A 16,236-nucleotide genomic window follows, 5' to 3' on the forward strand; every position below is an offset into this window, starting at 1 on the left:
ACCTTGAATAGACAGAAATATTTGGTTATGCTCCCTAGCAATAAACAACTGATACTGACACTGAATAAATATTCCATATTTGAGCTTAAACAGTGACAGCATGCACACTATGTTTGAAGTGTTTTATTTCCAAGTTTTAGCTTGAAAATTTTGTATTATGAGAAAAGTCAGTCTTGATAATCTAAGGTTTATTATGGTCAGTGAGTAATAGGACTCAAAACTCTTTGAAGTGGTATATAAACACAATGGAATTCTATGCCTCCATCAGAAAGAATGGCATTGCCCCATTTGCTAGGAAATGGAAAAACTTGGAAAAAATTATATTAAGTGAAGTAAGCCAGGACCAAAGAAACATAGGTCCCATGGTTTCCCTTATTTGCAATAACTAGTATATGTCTGAGACAAGCAGAAAAGGTCAGATAAGTTGATGTTAGGTGAAATGAAACCTAAGATAAGTATTAAAAAGTTTTTTTTCTTTCTTGTGATTGTTTCTAACATATTTATAAGATGATTTCTTTGTTGTTTTGTATGTCCATCCCCCACGGTATAACTCCTGCTTTCATTGTATTTGATGTTGGTATAATTTGTGGGGGGGGGAAGGGAAAAAACAAATTGTTTAAACAGGGATACAGGTGGACCCATTGCAACAATGAGATGTTACAAGTCGTTATGTCAAAAAACGAACTTTACAACATTGTGGGGGGAGAGTTGGGAAGGGATGGTAAGGGAAAACAAAGGAGGAGGCAACAATGCTTGATAAGAAATGTACTCATTACCTTGTTCATGTAATTGTAACCCCTCTGTATGGTATATTCACAATAAAAAATAAATTAAAAAAACTCTTTGAAGTGATGAGGCATTCTTAGCTAAGTAAGCAAGGGGATACAGGAAGTATCCATTTGTCATTTATGGTGTAAATATTTAATGGGTGCATCTTTTACATAGAAAATAGTAAATGGTAGTGTGAAATGTAAGATAATGTACAGAGAAAACAAAAATGTTAGTATTTTAATAGGCTGAACAATCTAAGTGGATCAAATAGACTAAGCATTACACCATTTGATTTTCTTTGTTTATAGTGAAAACCAAATGATCCGGTTTAAAAATAACCCTTGGGAGTTTTATTGTTCTAATCATCTTCATTAGAACTTTGTTTCTCTAAAATTAATTACAGAAATAGAGTTCTTAATATTGTAAAACAAAAATAGTTTTAAATTAAGTTTATCTAATAATTTAACTGACAGTATTGGAGTATATGAAGTTAGCTAATTGGTTGACTTTAAAGAAACCATTATTTATAGGTTTTATTCATAATCCACACCGTTCATTCTTGTTTATTCCTACCTCTAAGTTAAAAAAAATCTATGAAGTATTGTATTATATTTTTTAAAGACCAATAAAACCATAAGACAAAGATATTGAGAATATTTCAGAGAATATTGAGAATATTTGAATGAATCAAAGCCATCAATATAAATCATGGTAGGTAGTCATAGCCTCTTCTATTCTAGGCCAAAAAATAGAATGAATTTTAGTTTTGCCTTTTCTTTCTACTATATAAAACTACATGTGTAAGTAGGAAGTTTTCACTCCATCAACATTATATTTTTAATGTAAGTTTTCTTGTGAGATCTATACAAGAGAATTGAGGAACATAGTAGATAGTACCATTTACTTCACTGGTATTTAATCATTAGAATTAAGAAGCCCACTAGTAATTTTTACATAATTTTTTGCATAGTCGTTCACTGTTAAGTATGTAGCCAATGTGATTACTCAATATTTTAGAAGTATTTCTTTACACATTCTAAATAAATGAGAGAAATAGAAAAACACCAATTGGCAATACCACATTAATAGTTGCAACAGACAGGAGCTATTGATAATTCTTCATATTCCTGGGGTAAAGTATAAGGAGAAATAGGATGCGCACAGTCTCATAGCATCTCCCAGGAGATACTTACAATTCCAAAGAAAAACAACACCGCAGGAAACCCAACCAACATCACAGTAATAGAAGGAATAAAGATAAGCATCATGAGGTGAGACATGCAAAATCTGTGGACCTATTGATATGCTATCAGTAGATTATAAGATTTCTCCTACTGCTCCTGACTCTATTCATTAGAAAGTTCCAGACATGCTCAATTGAGGGACCTTCTACAAAACATGCTAGCATTCAGATGTGCAGAAAGAAGAATAAATGGGGAAGAGAGAGGAGGAGGGAAGGGAAAAGGAGGGGAAAGAGGAAGAGAGGAATGAAGGGTAGAGGTTCGGAAAAGACTAGTAGCAAACGAGAGATTTGAATAAAATCTGTAAATCTTTTATTACATTGATTGTGTGAATTTGATGATTTTAACATTCTTATTACAGGAGAATGGAAGATAGGTACCAAGAGTCTGTATATACCACATTTGTGAATTTTGAAATAAAAAGAAAAAAATCATCTTAAGAGTCCTTAAGACTTTGCTAAAATTTTGCTGACTATGACTGAATTCTGCTTTTATACAATAATCTGGGCCAAGAAATTTATTTTTTATTTTTTTAATTTAATTTCATTTTATTTGTGAACATACTGTACAGAGGAGTTACATTACATGGGAATGATAATGCGTACATTTCTTACCAAGCATTGTAGCCTCCTCCTTTGTTTACCCTTCACATCCCTTCCCAGCCTCCCACCTCCTCCCAATCCCAATCCTTCTCCTTCCCCCCCCTTACCCCCCCCCCCCCGCACCGACGTTGTAAAGCTAGTTTTGGACATGACAACTTGTACTTCTCATTGTTGCAACAGGTCCACCTGTATCCTTAAACAACTGGTTTTTCCCCATCTCCTCCACAAGTTATACTGACATCAAATATAGTGAAAGCAGGGGTTATACTGTAGGGGAGGGACATACAAAGCAACAAAGAGATAATCTTATAAATGCATTAGAAACACATGCATGAAAGAAAAAAACATTAAAATACATATCTAAGGGTTCATTTTCCTGACATCACATTATCTGACCTTTTCTGCTTGTCTCAGACATATACTAGTTATTGCAAATAAGGGAAACCATGGGACCTATGTTTCTTTGGTCCTGGCTTACTTCACTTAATATAATTTTTTCCAAGTTTTTCCATTTCCTAACAAATGGGGCAATGTCATTCTTTCTGATGGAGGCATAGAATTCCACTGTGTATATATACCACATTTTCTTGATCCATTCATCTACTGAGGGGCATCTGGGTTGGTTCCATATCTTAGCTATGGTAAATAATGCTGCAATAAACATAGTTGTGCTGGTAGCTTTAGTGTGGTGTTGTTTGTAAACATTTGGGTAAATGCCCAAAAGTGGGATTGCTGGGTCATAGGGGAGTTCTATGTGAAGTCTTTTGAGGAACCTCCATACTGCTTTCCAAAGTGGTTGAACAAGTTTACATTCCCACCAACAATGAAGTAAGGTTCCTTTCTGTCCACATCCCCTTCAGCATCTGTTGTTGTTAGAGTTCTTGATTTTTGCCGTTCTAACTGGAGTGAGGTGATATCTCAATGTTGTTTTGATTTGCATTTCTTTTATGGCTAGGGATGTTGAACATTTCTTCATGTGTCTATTGGCCATCCTTCTTTCTTCTTCAGAGAAGTTTCTCTTTAAGTCTTTCGCCCACTTATTTATTGGGCAGTTGTTTCTTTGAGGATTTGTTGTTGGGTGGTTTAATTTTTTGAGTTCCAAGTATATTTTAGATATGAGACCCTTGTCCGTTGTATGGCTAGTAAAGATCTTCTCCCAATCGGTGGGCTTTCTATTGATCTTGCCAGCTATGTCATTTGCCCTGCAAAAGCTCTGCAATCTTATGCAATCCCATTTGTCCAACCTTTCTTTGATTTGTTGTGCTTCCGGGTCTCTATTCAGAAAATTTCGGCCTGAGCCAAGGAGACCTAGGGTTTCTCCTATTCCATCCTGTAATGTTTTCAGAGTGTCTGGTTTGAGTTCAAGGTCTTTGATCCATTTGGAGTTGATTCTGGTGCAGGGTGATATATAAGGATCTAGCTTTAGTTTTCTACAAGTAGTTAACCAATTTTGCCAGCACCATTTACTGAAGAGGCTGTCTTTCTTCCATTCTATTGTTTTAGCTTCCTTATCGAAGATTAGATGGCTATAGGTCTGTAGGTTCATTTCTGGGTTTTCAATTCTATTCCATTGGTCCTGAGGTCTGTTCTTATGCCAATACCAAGCTGTTTTGATTACTATGGCTTTATAGTAGAGTTTGAAATTTGGTATTGATATTCCTCCAGCAGTGTTCTTTCCATTGAGGAGAGTTTTTGCTATTCGGGGTCTTTTATTGTTCCATATGAATTTTTGGATTGCCTCTTGGGCCAAGAAATTTATTAAGAGTAAATATTGCCAACTAGACAACTTACAAAAATAGGTAGATATAGTATACTTTGGGCAACTTGATACAAGTGTAGCCTACTGAATCAGAGTAATTATAGCACATTACAATAAGATTAATGAATGGGAAGCTAGACTACTATTTACAATGATATATAGAAATTGTATGTAGACAACTAATAATCTTTAGTTCAAAATTTGAAAGACAGATAAAAGGCCCACAAAAAATACAGTGAGTTCCTAAAAATAAATGCTTGTGTGGATTATAATAGACAAAGCAGTAAACCACAAACTGTAAGTAATTACATTAAAAAACCTTCTTAATCTGATTCAATGTACTATCCCTTTGGAGAAAGTTACTAATTGATTGGTATTGCTAGTACAAATAGAGAAAAGACAGCTGGATTTAAGAAAGATTAATAACATTTTTTATAATATTTGGGGGAAAGAAAGAAAAACACTCACAGAACATATGGACAATTTTATTTTGATAAGTTTAATTACTAATTAAATTGTCATGGTCAATAAGTATCACCCTGGATAAAATGTGTAAAGAGGCAAGCTAGGAAGGTGGTTCAGTGGTAAAGTACTTGCCTTGTATGCATGAGGCTCTTGGTTCGATTCCTCAGCAACATATAAGCAGAAAAGGCCAGAAGTGGTGCTGCGGCTCAAGTGGTAGAGCCCTAGCCTTGAGCTGAAAAGCTGAGGGACAGCGCCTAGGTCCAGAGTTCAGGCCCCCGACTGACAAAAAAAAAAGTGTAAAGAGGGCTGGGAAGGTAGCTCAGTAGTAGAGCGCTTGCCTTGCATGCATAAGGCCCTAGGTTGGATTCCTCAGCACCACATAAGCAGAAAAAGCTGGAAGTGGTGCTGTGGCTCAAGTGGTAGAGTGCTAGCCTTAAGCTGAAGAGCTGATGGACAGTGCCCAGGCACAGAGTTCAGGCCCCATGAATGACAAAAAAAAAGAAAGAAAGAAAGAAAGAAAAAGAAAAGAAAAAGAAAAAGTGTAAAGGGCATTTTTCTCAGCCGAATTAAATGTACAGGGTATTTGTCAGTGATACAGTCATTGGACAGAAACTCAATGGTGCAGAGAGCTGCTCCAAAATCAGTCCTCTTCTCTTGGCCACAGAATCCCAACTACCATGAAACAAAACAGCTTACTGAGCAAAAGGATATGTGATATTAAGATTGTGGTCAGATGCTGCCAGAAACAGGAGGAACCAATAAGGCTCCTTCTCTTGGGGGAGACTTCTCTAGCATCTCCTTTGACAGCTTCCAAAGCCTTAGAAATGGCTGACATAGACTTTCATATAGAGTTATTACAGCTGATTTAAGGCACTTTCGACATTTCACATAAATGTTTTTGTTCATGTATGCAATAAGATATTTGCTGTCTCTTTAAAAATGTGGAGTTGTGCAAATTTTGATTTTGTTATTTCTTGGTTAATTAGCTAGCATCAACTTACGAATCACAGCCTAAAAAGTCCAAGAACAAACTCACCAATGCTCGGGTAACCAGGTGTGGAAGGATCTCCTCCAGGGTTCAGGGTCACCATGAAAGTGTCATGGTTAAGATTTTCAGTCTTTGGTAAATCACAAGGATCAATATATAGAAGAACACCTCCAAATCCAGCCTTTTCCAACAAGGAAATCTAAAAGGGAAATAAACTATTAAAACTATTACCATATACACTGCAAGTTCAGGTATTATCATTCACAAATGTGGTTTAAATAGGATGATTCTTGTTTATTATTGTTATTAAGAAGACAATTATCCCATGCAAAGATTTTTTATTACTTATCTCTGCCCTTCCCTCCTGTAGGTTCTATGATATGTGTAATATTTAGTCAGCATTCTCACATTGTTTATGTGAAATATCACTCGGTAGATCATGGAATTTCTCATCATTTCTTTTGTAATTATCCAAGTAGATTTAGACTTTCTACTTCCATGAAATTAAGAGAGCATCAAAAATATGCAAGGCCCTACAGTAAAAACAGTGGTTCTGATCATCTCCCTGCCTTTCCCTAAAGCAGGAATCACAGCAGCATTGTGATACATTTCCTCCAGGGCTAAGCCTGTCCAGCTAGTTACTAAAATGAAGAAACCATTCTCATTGTCAATGTTCTGAACCTTCCAGATGTCCTAGCATATCAGTCATCATATTCTCTACCATGGATGCTCTGCCAGACCTGACAGCCAGGTTAGTAAGGGATTGTCTCATAACCCCAGGAGGGGCCTAGGGATCATCTTCTATCTATCCTGTCCTTAAACGTTTAGAAATAGTGCTGGGAAGATGGCTCAGTGGTAGAATGCTTGCCTCTCATGCATGAGGCCCTGGGTTTGATTCCTCAGCACCACATACACAGAGAAAGCCAGAAGTGGGAGCTATGGCTTAAGTGATACAGCTCTAGCCTTGAACTGAAGAGCTCAGAGACAGAGCCCAGTCCCAAAGTTCAAGCCCCGCAACTGACACACACACACACACACACACACACACACACACACACACACACACACACACACAAAGAAATTAGAAATAGCCCAGCTTACCTCTGAGAAAGCATTTTTAATATAAAGACACCACTTCACTCTGTTTTTTATCTTTTTTGTTTTTTTGTTTTTGTCGGTCATGGGGCTTGAACTCTGGGCTTAAGCACTGTCCCCACTCTGTTTTAAATAAGTGTGCAATAAGTAACATGACAGATGAACTTAACCTTCTTATGTATTCCTTGTTCTAGCCCGGTAAACTCTTATTATTATTTTTGGAAAGCATCTTAGCATGACTCACCTGATATGAGGAACAATAATCATGATTTGCTGATTCTATTTGCTTCCCATGAGAGAGTAAAATAAATTAGATGATATTAAATAAGAGTAAGATGAAAGGTTTAATAAAGACAGCTACTGCTGATAGTGTGGCTTTACTTACCACCTATATCTCACTTCCTAATTATTGCTTATATTGTTTAGTGAGTTTTGCAATACGTAAGAAACAGGGGTCCTTGTGGCCTTGGATGGACAATTAAAGAGGGTAAGGGTCGCTGGCGCCCATGACTCATGTCTGTAATCTTAGCTACTCCCGAGGCTGAGATCTGAGGATCGTGGTTCAAAGCCAGCCCAGGCAGGAAAGTCCGTGAAACTCTTATCTCCAATAAACCACTAGGAAACCAGGGGCTCAAGTGGTAGAGCGCTCGCCTTGAGCTGAAGAGCTGAGGGGCAGTGCCCAAACCAGAGTTCAAGCCTCACGACCGACAAAAAAAAAAAAAAAAAGGTAGGGGTCATGCTAATTTTATGTATCATTGCACATTCTGCATTGACTAAACAGGCTTGGAGTAGGCATTGAAGGGTAATGGTAGCCAGGTGCCAGGGGCTCATGCCTGTAATCCTGGTTACTCAGGAATCTGAGCTCTGAGGATCAGGTTCAAATAAAGTCATACTAAGAAAGTCTGTGGAAACCCTTATCACCAATTAATTATTAAAATAATGCGGAAGTGGAGCTATGGCTCAAATGGCAAAGCCTTGAATGAAAATAAAAAATAAAGAAAAACTAATGGACAGTGTTCAGGCCCTAGTTCAAGCCCCAATACTGGCACACATAACACACAAAAAAAGAGTATTGTAAAGAAGAAAATACATGAAACATGTGTTAACACCACAGCTATTCTTAAAGAAAATGGAGCTTGAGGAAAATTCTTAGTATCCATTTCTACTGGAAACAAATAGACAAACATATCATTTTACATAAAGCACGACTCTTAACTGCATAAAGGAAACAACTGAAAATGAAAACCACCTAAAAACAGAATATACACATACTACACTAACAGCATTTTCCTCTCCTTTAAACGTGTTTTGTACTTTACAATTTGGGATGTAAGGTAAAACTTATACTTTATAACAAAATTTTAATAGGTAAGATTGAGAACCTAAATAAGGTGTAGCTGACTAATGACTCCAATTTGAATTCTTTAACAAAAAACTTAGATTGAATAATTCTCTCTGTTTTCTAATGGAGAACAAGAAAGAATTTAAGGGGAAAATAGGGATGATGAAAGGGAAAATGAGCAAAAGGAATATGAAAAAGAGGGCCAGATTTAAGATTTACTCTTCCAAAGTCCACCATAAGTCCAAGGAAGGGCACCAAATGGTCCACATGCTGTAACAGCATGCCGTGTCTGTGTGTGTGTGTGTGTGTGTGTGTGTGTGTGTGTGTGTGTGTGTGTGTGTGTGTGTGTGTGTGTGTGTGTGTGTGTGTGTATGACGATTCAAAGCTTCTCATTTCACTTGACCTTTTCACTTATAGCTGAACTTCTACTTCCGTTACTTTTATTGGTGGTGGTGGTGGTAGTAAATTGGAGATAAGTAAAGAATATTGTAGAATTTTCAGCTTGACTTGGGTTTAAACCACAAACCTCTGATTTCAGCCTCTGGAGTAGTTAGCACTATAGTTATGAGCTATTATTATCCAAACTGAAATAGTTATTATTTAAAAGAAAAGTTTTATTTTGTAAGTTCTGCTTACTACAGGAGAATATATAAAGAAAAATATAAATGTGTCTAGCAAAAATTGTGTTAAATATAAACATGTCTAGCAAAAATTGTTTCGAATATTAAAAAATTGGTTTCTTGGTATTGAAGTGATTCATGTGCTCAGACAGAAAATGATACAGACAAAAAAGAAATTTCGTAGATGGGCACCGGTGGCTCATGCCTGTAATCCTAGCTACTCAGGAGGCTGAGATCTGAGGATGGCAGTTCAAAGCCAGCCTGGGCAGGAAAGTCTGTGAAACTCTTATCTCCAATAAACCACCAGAAAACCGGAAGTGGTGCTGTAGTTCAAGTGGTAGAGCGCTAGCCTTGAGCTGAAGAGCTGAGGGACAGTGCTCAGGCCCAGAGTTCAATTTTGTGGAACAATCTCCAAAGAGTAGTAGTTACATACAAGTATACAAAACATCCTACTAACAATACGTACACACTTGCCTATATTAATAAAGACATTTTATTTTTAATACATGTGTAAATTATAAATAAATAATTTTACATCATATATGTAGTATATCACATATATCATAATATCATGTATATGTGATATAAATAATACTATAAGGCAAGAAATTATTTAATTCTGCTAGTTGTACAGATAATTTTTATTTGTTTTATATTATACTACAATAAAATCCTTGTAACTAAATCTTGGCATAAATGCCTATTTTTAAGAAACATTATCATAGGTGCAATGGATAGGTCAAAATATTATTTTATATATGATATTGCAACATGTATATATATATATATATATATATTAGTACAGTAGTTCTCTTATTTATGCTTTTAATTTTTATAGTGCCAGTCTCCCTTTTAATTATTGTCCACAAATATGACATGGTAATTTCTAGAAATAAAAAATACATATGCTTGAAGCACTCTGTGTACAACACATTCATAACCTATATGTGATTATTCATTAGTCACAATCTTGTTCCTGGTTATTAGACCAAGTTTCACAGTATTGAGGTGCTTGTGTTCATGTCCCTGTGTCACAGTGCCTCCATCATTCAGTTCATCTCCTCCCATGAGCATTGGTCATCTCAGTTCATGAAGAGAAGAGTGAATGCAGTGCAATAGGTATGTTGAAAGAAACCATATTCATATACATTTTGTTCTACAGAAATTCCACCTTTTGTTGATAGATCACATATAGTTTAGTCTAAGCATTGTAAAATTCAATAGGTGAATGAATAAATGAAAAATCAAGGCTTATGACATGGCTCAAGTGGTAGAATACCTGCTGAGCAATTTGCAGTCACTCGCACAGCTTTTGTCTTAGAAAAAAATTATGTTAAGTGAAGTAAACCAGATCCACAGAAACATAGGTTGCTGGGTTTCCCTCATTTATTGTAACTAGAGCCTATAAATCTGCAGGTAAACACACTGGATGGTAAAACACCACAGTGAGACCAAAGGAGATTTTTAGGAGAGGATCACAAAGCCTCAATAGATATGTGCATATGATCATATAAAATGATACACATAAAAATAAATGAGATTTTTCATTACTTTTTTCATTTTAATTGTATTTTCTCCTTTGTTGCTGTTATTGTTTTCTGTACTTTTTGTCTTATATGTAAATTTTATCTATTTGGGGGAGAGTAAGGGTGGAGCAGAGGAATGGTGGAACAAAGGGTGAACAAATGTGCTAGTGATACTCACTAGACACTGTGTTGAGGAAGTATACAACATGTGCAGGGGCAAGACATGAGGGAAAAACCGAGAGAGAATTAGGAAAGGGGTAACACTGTTCAAAAAGAAATGTTCTCATTGCCTGATTTATAGAACTGTACTCCCTCTGTATATCATATTTAAAATAAAACTAAGACTAAAAAATAAGTAAAACAAAAGAAATTAACCACTTCTTAAAAACTGTTTTTAAGACTTCAGGATCATTTCTCTGTTCCCTGTATAACGGAAGCTATTTTTATACAAGGAAAACACTGACATACATTGATAACAAAATGACCTAAGGCAAGGCCTTTGCTCTCAAAAGTTCTACCAGTGGGATGTCTAAAATTTTATCTTGTATAATAACCTAAATTTACTGAGCAAAAGTCATTCTATCACCAATATGTTTTCTAGGCACAAACAAGGAAGTGGAAATCATTTTTCTTCCTTCCTTCTTTCCTTTCTTCCTTCCTCCCTTCCTTCCTTCCTTCTGTCCTTCCTTTCCTTCCTTCCCTTCTTCCTTCTCTCCCTCCATCTCTCATTTTCTTCCTTCTTTCCAACTAAAGATATCTTTAAAACAGTTTTCTGACATTGGTTCTCAGGAGAAATAATAAAATATTTTAATTTTTCATTAAGCTTCTGTGAGATGTAAGATATAAGGAACACGGAAGTTTTATTAGTTTATTGTTATAATAAATGTGATATTCAGAGGGGTTACATTTATATAAGTCAGGTAATGAGTACATTTCTGTTTGGACAATGTCACACTTTCTCTCCCTTCTCTCTGTTTCTAACCCCACCTTTCCTCACCCAAAAGATTTTTTAAAATTTTATTGTTATGGTGATGCACAGAGGGGTTACAGTTACATTAGTAAGGTAATAAGTACATTTCTTACAGAACTTGTGATCCCCTCCTTCATTTTTCTCCCTCTTTCCCTGCCCCTCAAGTTCTACAGATCACTTCCAACATAGTGTCTTGAATATTGCTGTTGTATTGGTTCCCCCTTTGTCCTTTGTCTCACCATTTATTTTTGTTCCCCTTCCTGTATAGTTCATTTTCAACATCGTATCTAGTGAGCAGTATCAATGCAGCATTTGTTCACCTTTTGGTCTTCCATTTTATGCCCCCTTTTATCCTCCCCAACACACATAAATAAGCAAGAAAAGAAAGCAAAAACACAGCAAAGACAAAGCCTGTTTCCATTTCCTGGAGGTCATTTCAATAAATCTTATTTTATATGGTCAGAAGCACATAGGCATTGTGCTTTTGTGTCCCTCCCCTAAGAGCATCCTTCTTTCAGGTTTCTTATTACACAGTTGCAAATCCTTTCAGATTTATTATTACTCCATTTTAAAGATTTGTTATTACAAAGTGAAATGCTAATTTTGTTTTCTAACATGATTTCACAGCATCCATTCGCAAAAATATGCTGCATAGTTTAGCATAAGAACAATCACATAATCATGCAGGGTTAAGTAGATAGTTTTGACGATGCTATCAATTTTCTGTTTATATTGGGAATGTATCTACTTTTATAGGAGGACTTCAATCAGCATTTTATTCCCAAGAGAGAAGTTAAATATTGTATAAATTTACTGAATATGTTTATATAAATGTCCATCAGTGGTAGCTACAAATCCTTTTGTAGAGAAACCGCGTTTTAAATCACATAAAATTAGAAATCACTAAATCAACCTCCTACTCATCCTTCCCCAACCTTGTTTTACTTGTTCAAAGAGCCTCATAACTCTGAGCCAAATGATCCTTGCTCTGATGGATTCAGACTCAGCAAGATCTTGCTGCCTGCAATAGCCCGATGGTGACTGAGAAATGGTTCTTAAATACCCCAAGACACTTTTCCATTTCCAAATCAGAGTTGGAGACGTCTTTAATAGCTTCACAGTGAACACCTCCATGCTGATAAAAAATCTCCACATCATTTAATATACAAACAATTTAATTCTTTTCCTTGCAGAATTAGGAAGCCTTTTGCAGTTAACTTTAGCAATAATAGATAATGACCTACTTGAGGTTGGAAGTAGGTTTTCATCTTATATACCCAGTGCCTAGTAAAATACTTGGCATAAAAATAATATTTTGAATGTTGTTGAGTTGTACATAACTTAGAATAGAATTTATTTCAGGTAACGAACAAATGAGTGAATGGTATGAAGTAAAAGAAAATAACTCAGGTGCTTATAACATAGAGTCTATGGTATAAAGTAAAACAAAATAACTCAGGTGCTTATGTTATAACACATACTAGGACCAAAATCTCATTGAGTACATAGTCTTTGTAACATCTTACAAATATTGTGATGATGTAACAGCTTGAATTTTACAAAGCAAGTCATTTGTGTTTTGTTCTTTCGTTATCCTTCATTTAAAGGCCTTGTTGAAATTTTTCTTTCCTTTTTCATTTTGTTATCTGAGAACAGATACTAATTGCTGAATCAAGTCCAATGGTGTTTGACATCATGATTTTGTGCTTCCATATAAACATTGTTACTCAGTTTCAAGATTACTGGTCTGGTATTTCTGCCATGAGCATTACTAATTTATTTCTTTTCAGGTATTACTCATAAAGGTAATTCTTATTGCTTGCCAATAGTCACATCTGAAATGAATGTTATGACCAATTCATAGGTAGAATACAGTGGAATTGTTCATCAGATATTATAAAACTCTCAACCTCTTGGGGATTTCTTTTATCAGGGATGTTAGTCTGATAGCTTAGAATGGTCTAGTCTTCATTCCACTCTATTGCTTTGGATAGGTATCATTTGGGCTCGGGGAAAGAACATAGATTTCATATTTAAGGAACAAAAAAACTTATTCAGGAAGGATAAGAGCCAGGAACCTGCAGTAATTTCTATACTTTCCTCCTTACTTGCTTTTATTTTAACTTTTTACCAGAAATATCTGTTTTTAGTCTAGAAGGAGGATGTGGTTGTTACTGTCATTTATACAATCTGCTTAATCTCTGAGTCAGCAAGAGTAGTAGTTGAATTCCATAATTGGGCTTTACTCCACTCACAGATGTGTCTAAGTTGTCAGTTCACGCCTTTGAACTGATTGAACTAGGCATGCTCTTTTGAGTTTCACTATTTAAGATGTCTGCCACTTCCAAATTGACACATGCATTTTAACTAAGAGAGGAGGAGGCTCTTGTTTGTCCAACAAGTAGCAAATTCCTAGCTCTGCAAGAACCATCTTGCCTTCAGAGCTTTGTGAGCCAGGCCTTTAAGTCTAGCTATGCAGCAGCCTGGATTCTGTGAATTGCAGTTCAAAGGCAGCCTGATAGAAAAATGAGAGTCTTACCTACCATTAACTATGAAAAAGTGAGAAGTAGAAGTGTGGTTCAAGTGATGAGTGTCACCCTTGAACAGAGAAAACTGAAGGAGAGCACTCAGCCACTGAGTTAATTCCCCAGTACTGGAACACAAATAAAGCAAATATAAAAATATAAAATAGAAGCTATTTGGGCCCTCATAATGAAATACAAACATAACACAAAAGTGTAAGGGATCAAAGTGGAGTTTGGTTTTTTTTAATTCAAATCTGGGGATAATTTCACTAAACTACACTTTCCTTTCAATTGTACATTATTCTTCACAAAATGGTTAGCAAAAAGTGAGCCCATAAAGTGCTTCTTGCTCTCTCTGTTTTCTGAAAAGAGACTGAAATCAATACTCTGAAGACTGTGTGCCTATTGCTTTATCTTGACAGAAAAAGCATGCACTTTTCAAAATTACTATTAAAGAGATTATTATATATATTAAAATAATACATTGAGATATTTAGATTATAGACTTGGAGCCATAAAAATAAAAGTAAACTTTTAAAAATAGATATGTAAACTTTCATAATAAATTCTTTTTTCTTTTTTACATTATATTTTTTAATTTAATTTTATTGTCAAGGTGACATACAGAAGACTAACATTACATATGTAAGGCAATGAATATATTTCTTGTCAAACGATATTACTCCTTCTCTCATTTTTCTCCCACTTTCCCTCCCCCCATAATAAATTCTTATTTGTTTAAAGTAAACACCTCTGGAATGTATGGGAAATAAATATATCAAATGATAATATAAAAATCATTTCTTCAGCATTTTTTTTGTCCTGGGGCTAGAATTCAGAACCTGTATGCTGTCCCTTAGCTCTTTTGCTCAAGGCTGGTGTTCTATCACTTTGAGGCACAGCAACACTTCTGGTTTTCTGGTAGTTAACTGGAGATATGAGTCTCATGGACTTTCCTGCCGGGGCTGACTTCAAACCATGATCCTCACATCTGAGCTTCCTGAGAAACTAAGATTATAGGCAAGATTCACCAGTGACTGGTGCTTAAGCAATTATTTTTATGTTTTCCCTTTTCTCTTGAAATTGTGGATACACTTAGTATGTATTGTGGCCTCTTATTTATATATTGAATTTGAAAGATGTGAAAAAATATATTTTCTAATAGTTGTTTTGTATTTTATTCACTTTGTATTAAAAAGTAATCTTTTTATTTCTATTTTCATGTCCTATCTGATGTTTTTCATTTGTAATGACAAATAACTTAAAACCTTAAAAAATGGCTGTTTACAAGATGCCATTCTGTACCATGGGTTTCTTTCTCCCCCTTTTTTATTGCCAAGATGATGTACAGAGGGGTTACAGTTACATAAGTAAGGTAATACGCACATTTCTTGTCAAATTTGTTGAAAAAAATAGGTTCCTAAGATTTGTTTGCTTTGATATGTTTCATAAGCCACATCATATCTTTGTAGTTTTTCCAAAATAAAGGCTATTACAGTCATGAAGACTCATTGTACTCACAATGCAAGGAATATGTATATCATTCCTTTACAAAATTACTGACCACCTTAAACTGTGATTTCAAAATTCTGCTTTTGATAAATCTGAACTTATTTAAATAATCCTAGTAAGATTAATAAGAATTGACTTTTCTGCTTTTGTAAAGAGAAAATCTCAGTTACTAAGAAAGTTAAGTTTTCTGCAAAGTCCTCAAAAGTATCTCTATCTTACATCATTAAAATTCAGAAAGGAGAGGGAAGGCAGGAAGGAAAGAAGGAAGAAAGTCAGGAAGGGAAAGAAGAGAGAGAGGGAGAGTGTATGAGAGGATGGAAAAGAAGGAGGAGTGAGGGAGAGATTGGAAGAAGGAGAAGAGAAGGGAGAAAAATGGAAATAAATCCTATTTCTATAGTATACATATGTGTTTTCCCCACACACTATGGGTGGTTTGAATTTAGGGCCTTGCAGTCGATAAGCCAGAACTATAATGTTTACATCAATCTAAACCCCCTTTTGTGTTGATCATTTACAAGGCAGAATCTCACTTTATGCTTGAAAGGGGTTAGAATGTGATTCTCCTTCTTGTGTTTCTATTTATTACTAGGATGACAGACCTATACCACTACACACAGTGAATAGTCCTCTGTACTCTTAGGCCTGAGGTTAGCCTTGAACTTTGATTCCCTACCCCCAGTCTCCCATGTACCAAGGATTAAAAAATTTGATGCACTGTACCCAGCTCATACATGACTATTTGTTATTCTACTCTAAACATATCTCATTACTGTCTCATAGTAGCTTGAAAAATTGTTATTTAAAAATGATGCAATCCTGA

The 16,236-nt window shown here is 35.5% G+C and overlaps 1 protein-coding gene across 1 annotated transcript in view; it reads right to left on the reverse strand.

Moving 5' to 3' along the window:
• Positions 1–16,236, reverse strand: part of LOC138804550 (inactive N-acetylated-alpha-linked acidic dipeptidase-like protein 2) — a gene marked incomplete at its 3' end in the record, with an annotated part of 613,633 nt that overhangs the window by 159,845 nt on the left and 437,552 nt on the right. Inside the window, exon 5 of the mRNA XM_069988885.1 lies at positions 5,875–6,025. Coding sequence (XP_069844986.1) covers positions 5,875–6,025 — 151 coding nt within the window. The remainder of the gene's footprint in view (positions 1–5,874; positions 6,026–16,236) is intronic.

The sequence above is a fragment of the Dipodomys merriami genome, unplaced genomic scaffold (genome assembly GCF_024711535.1).
Source record: "Dipodomys merriami isolate MVZ:Mamm:240054 unplaced genomic scaffold, mDipMer1.0.p SCAF_369, whole genome shotgun sequence".
Taxonomy (NCBI): Eukaryota; Metazoa; Chordata; class Mammalia; order Rodentia; family Heteromyidae; genus Dipodomys; species Dipodomys merriami.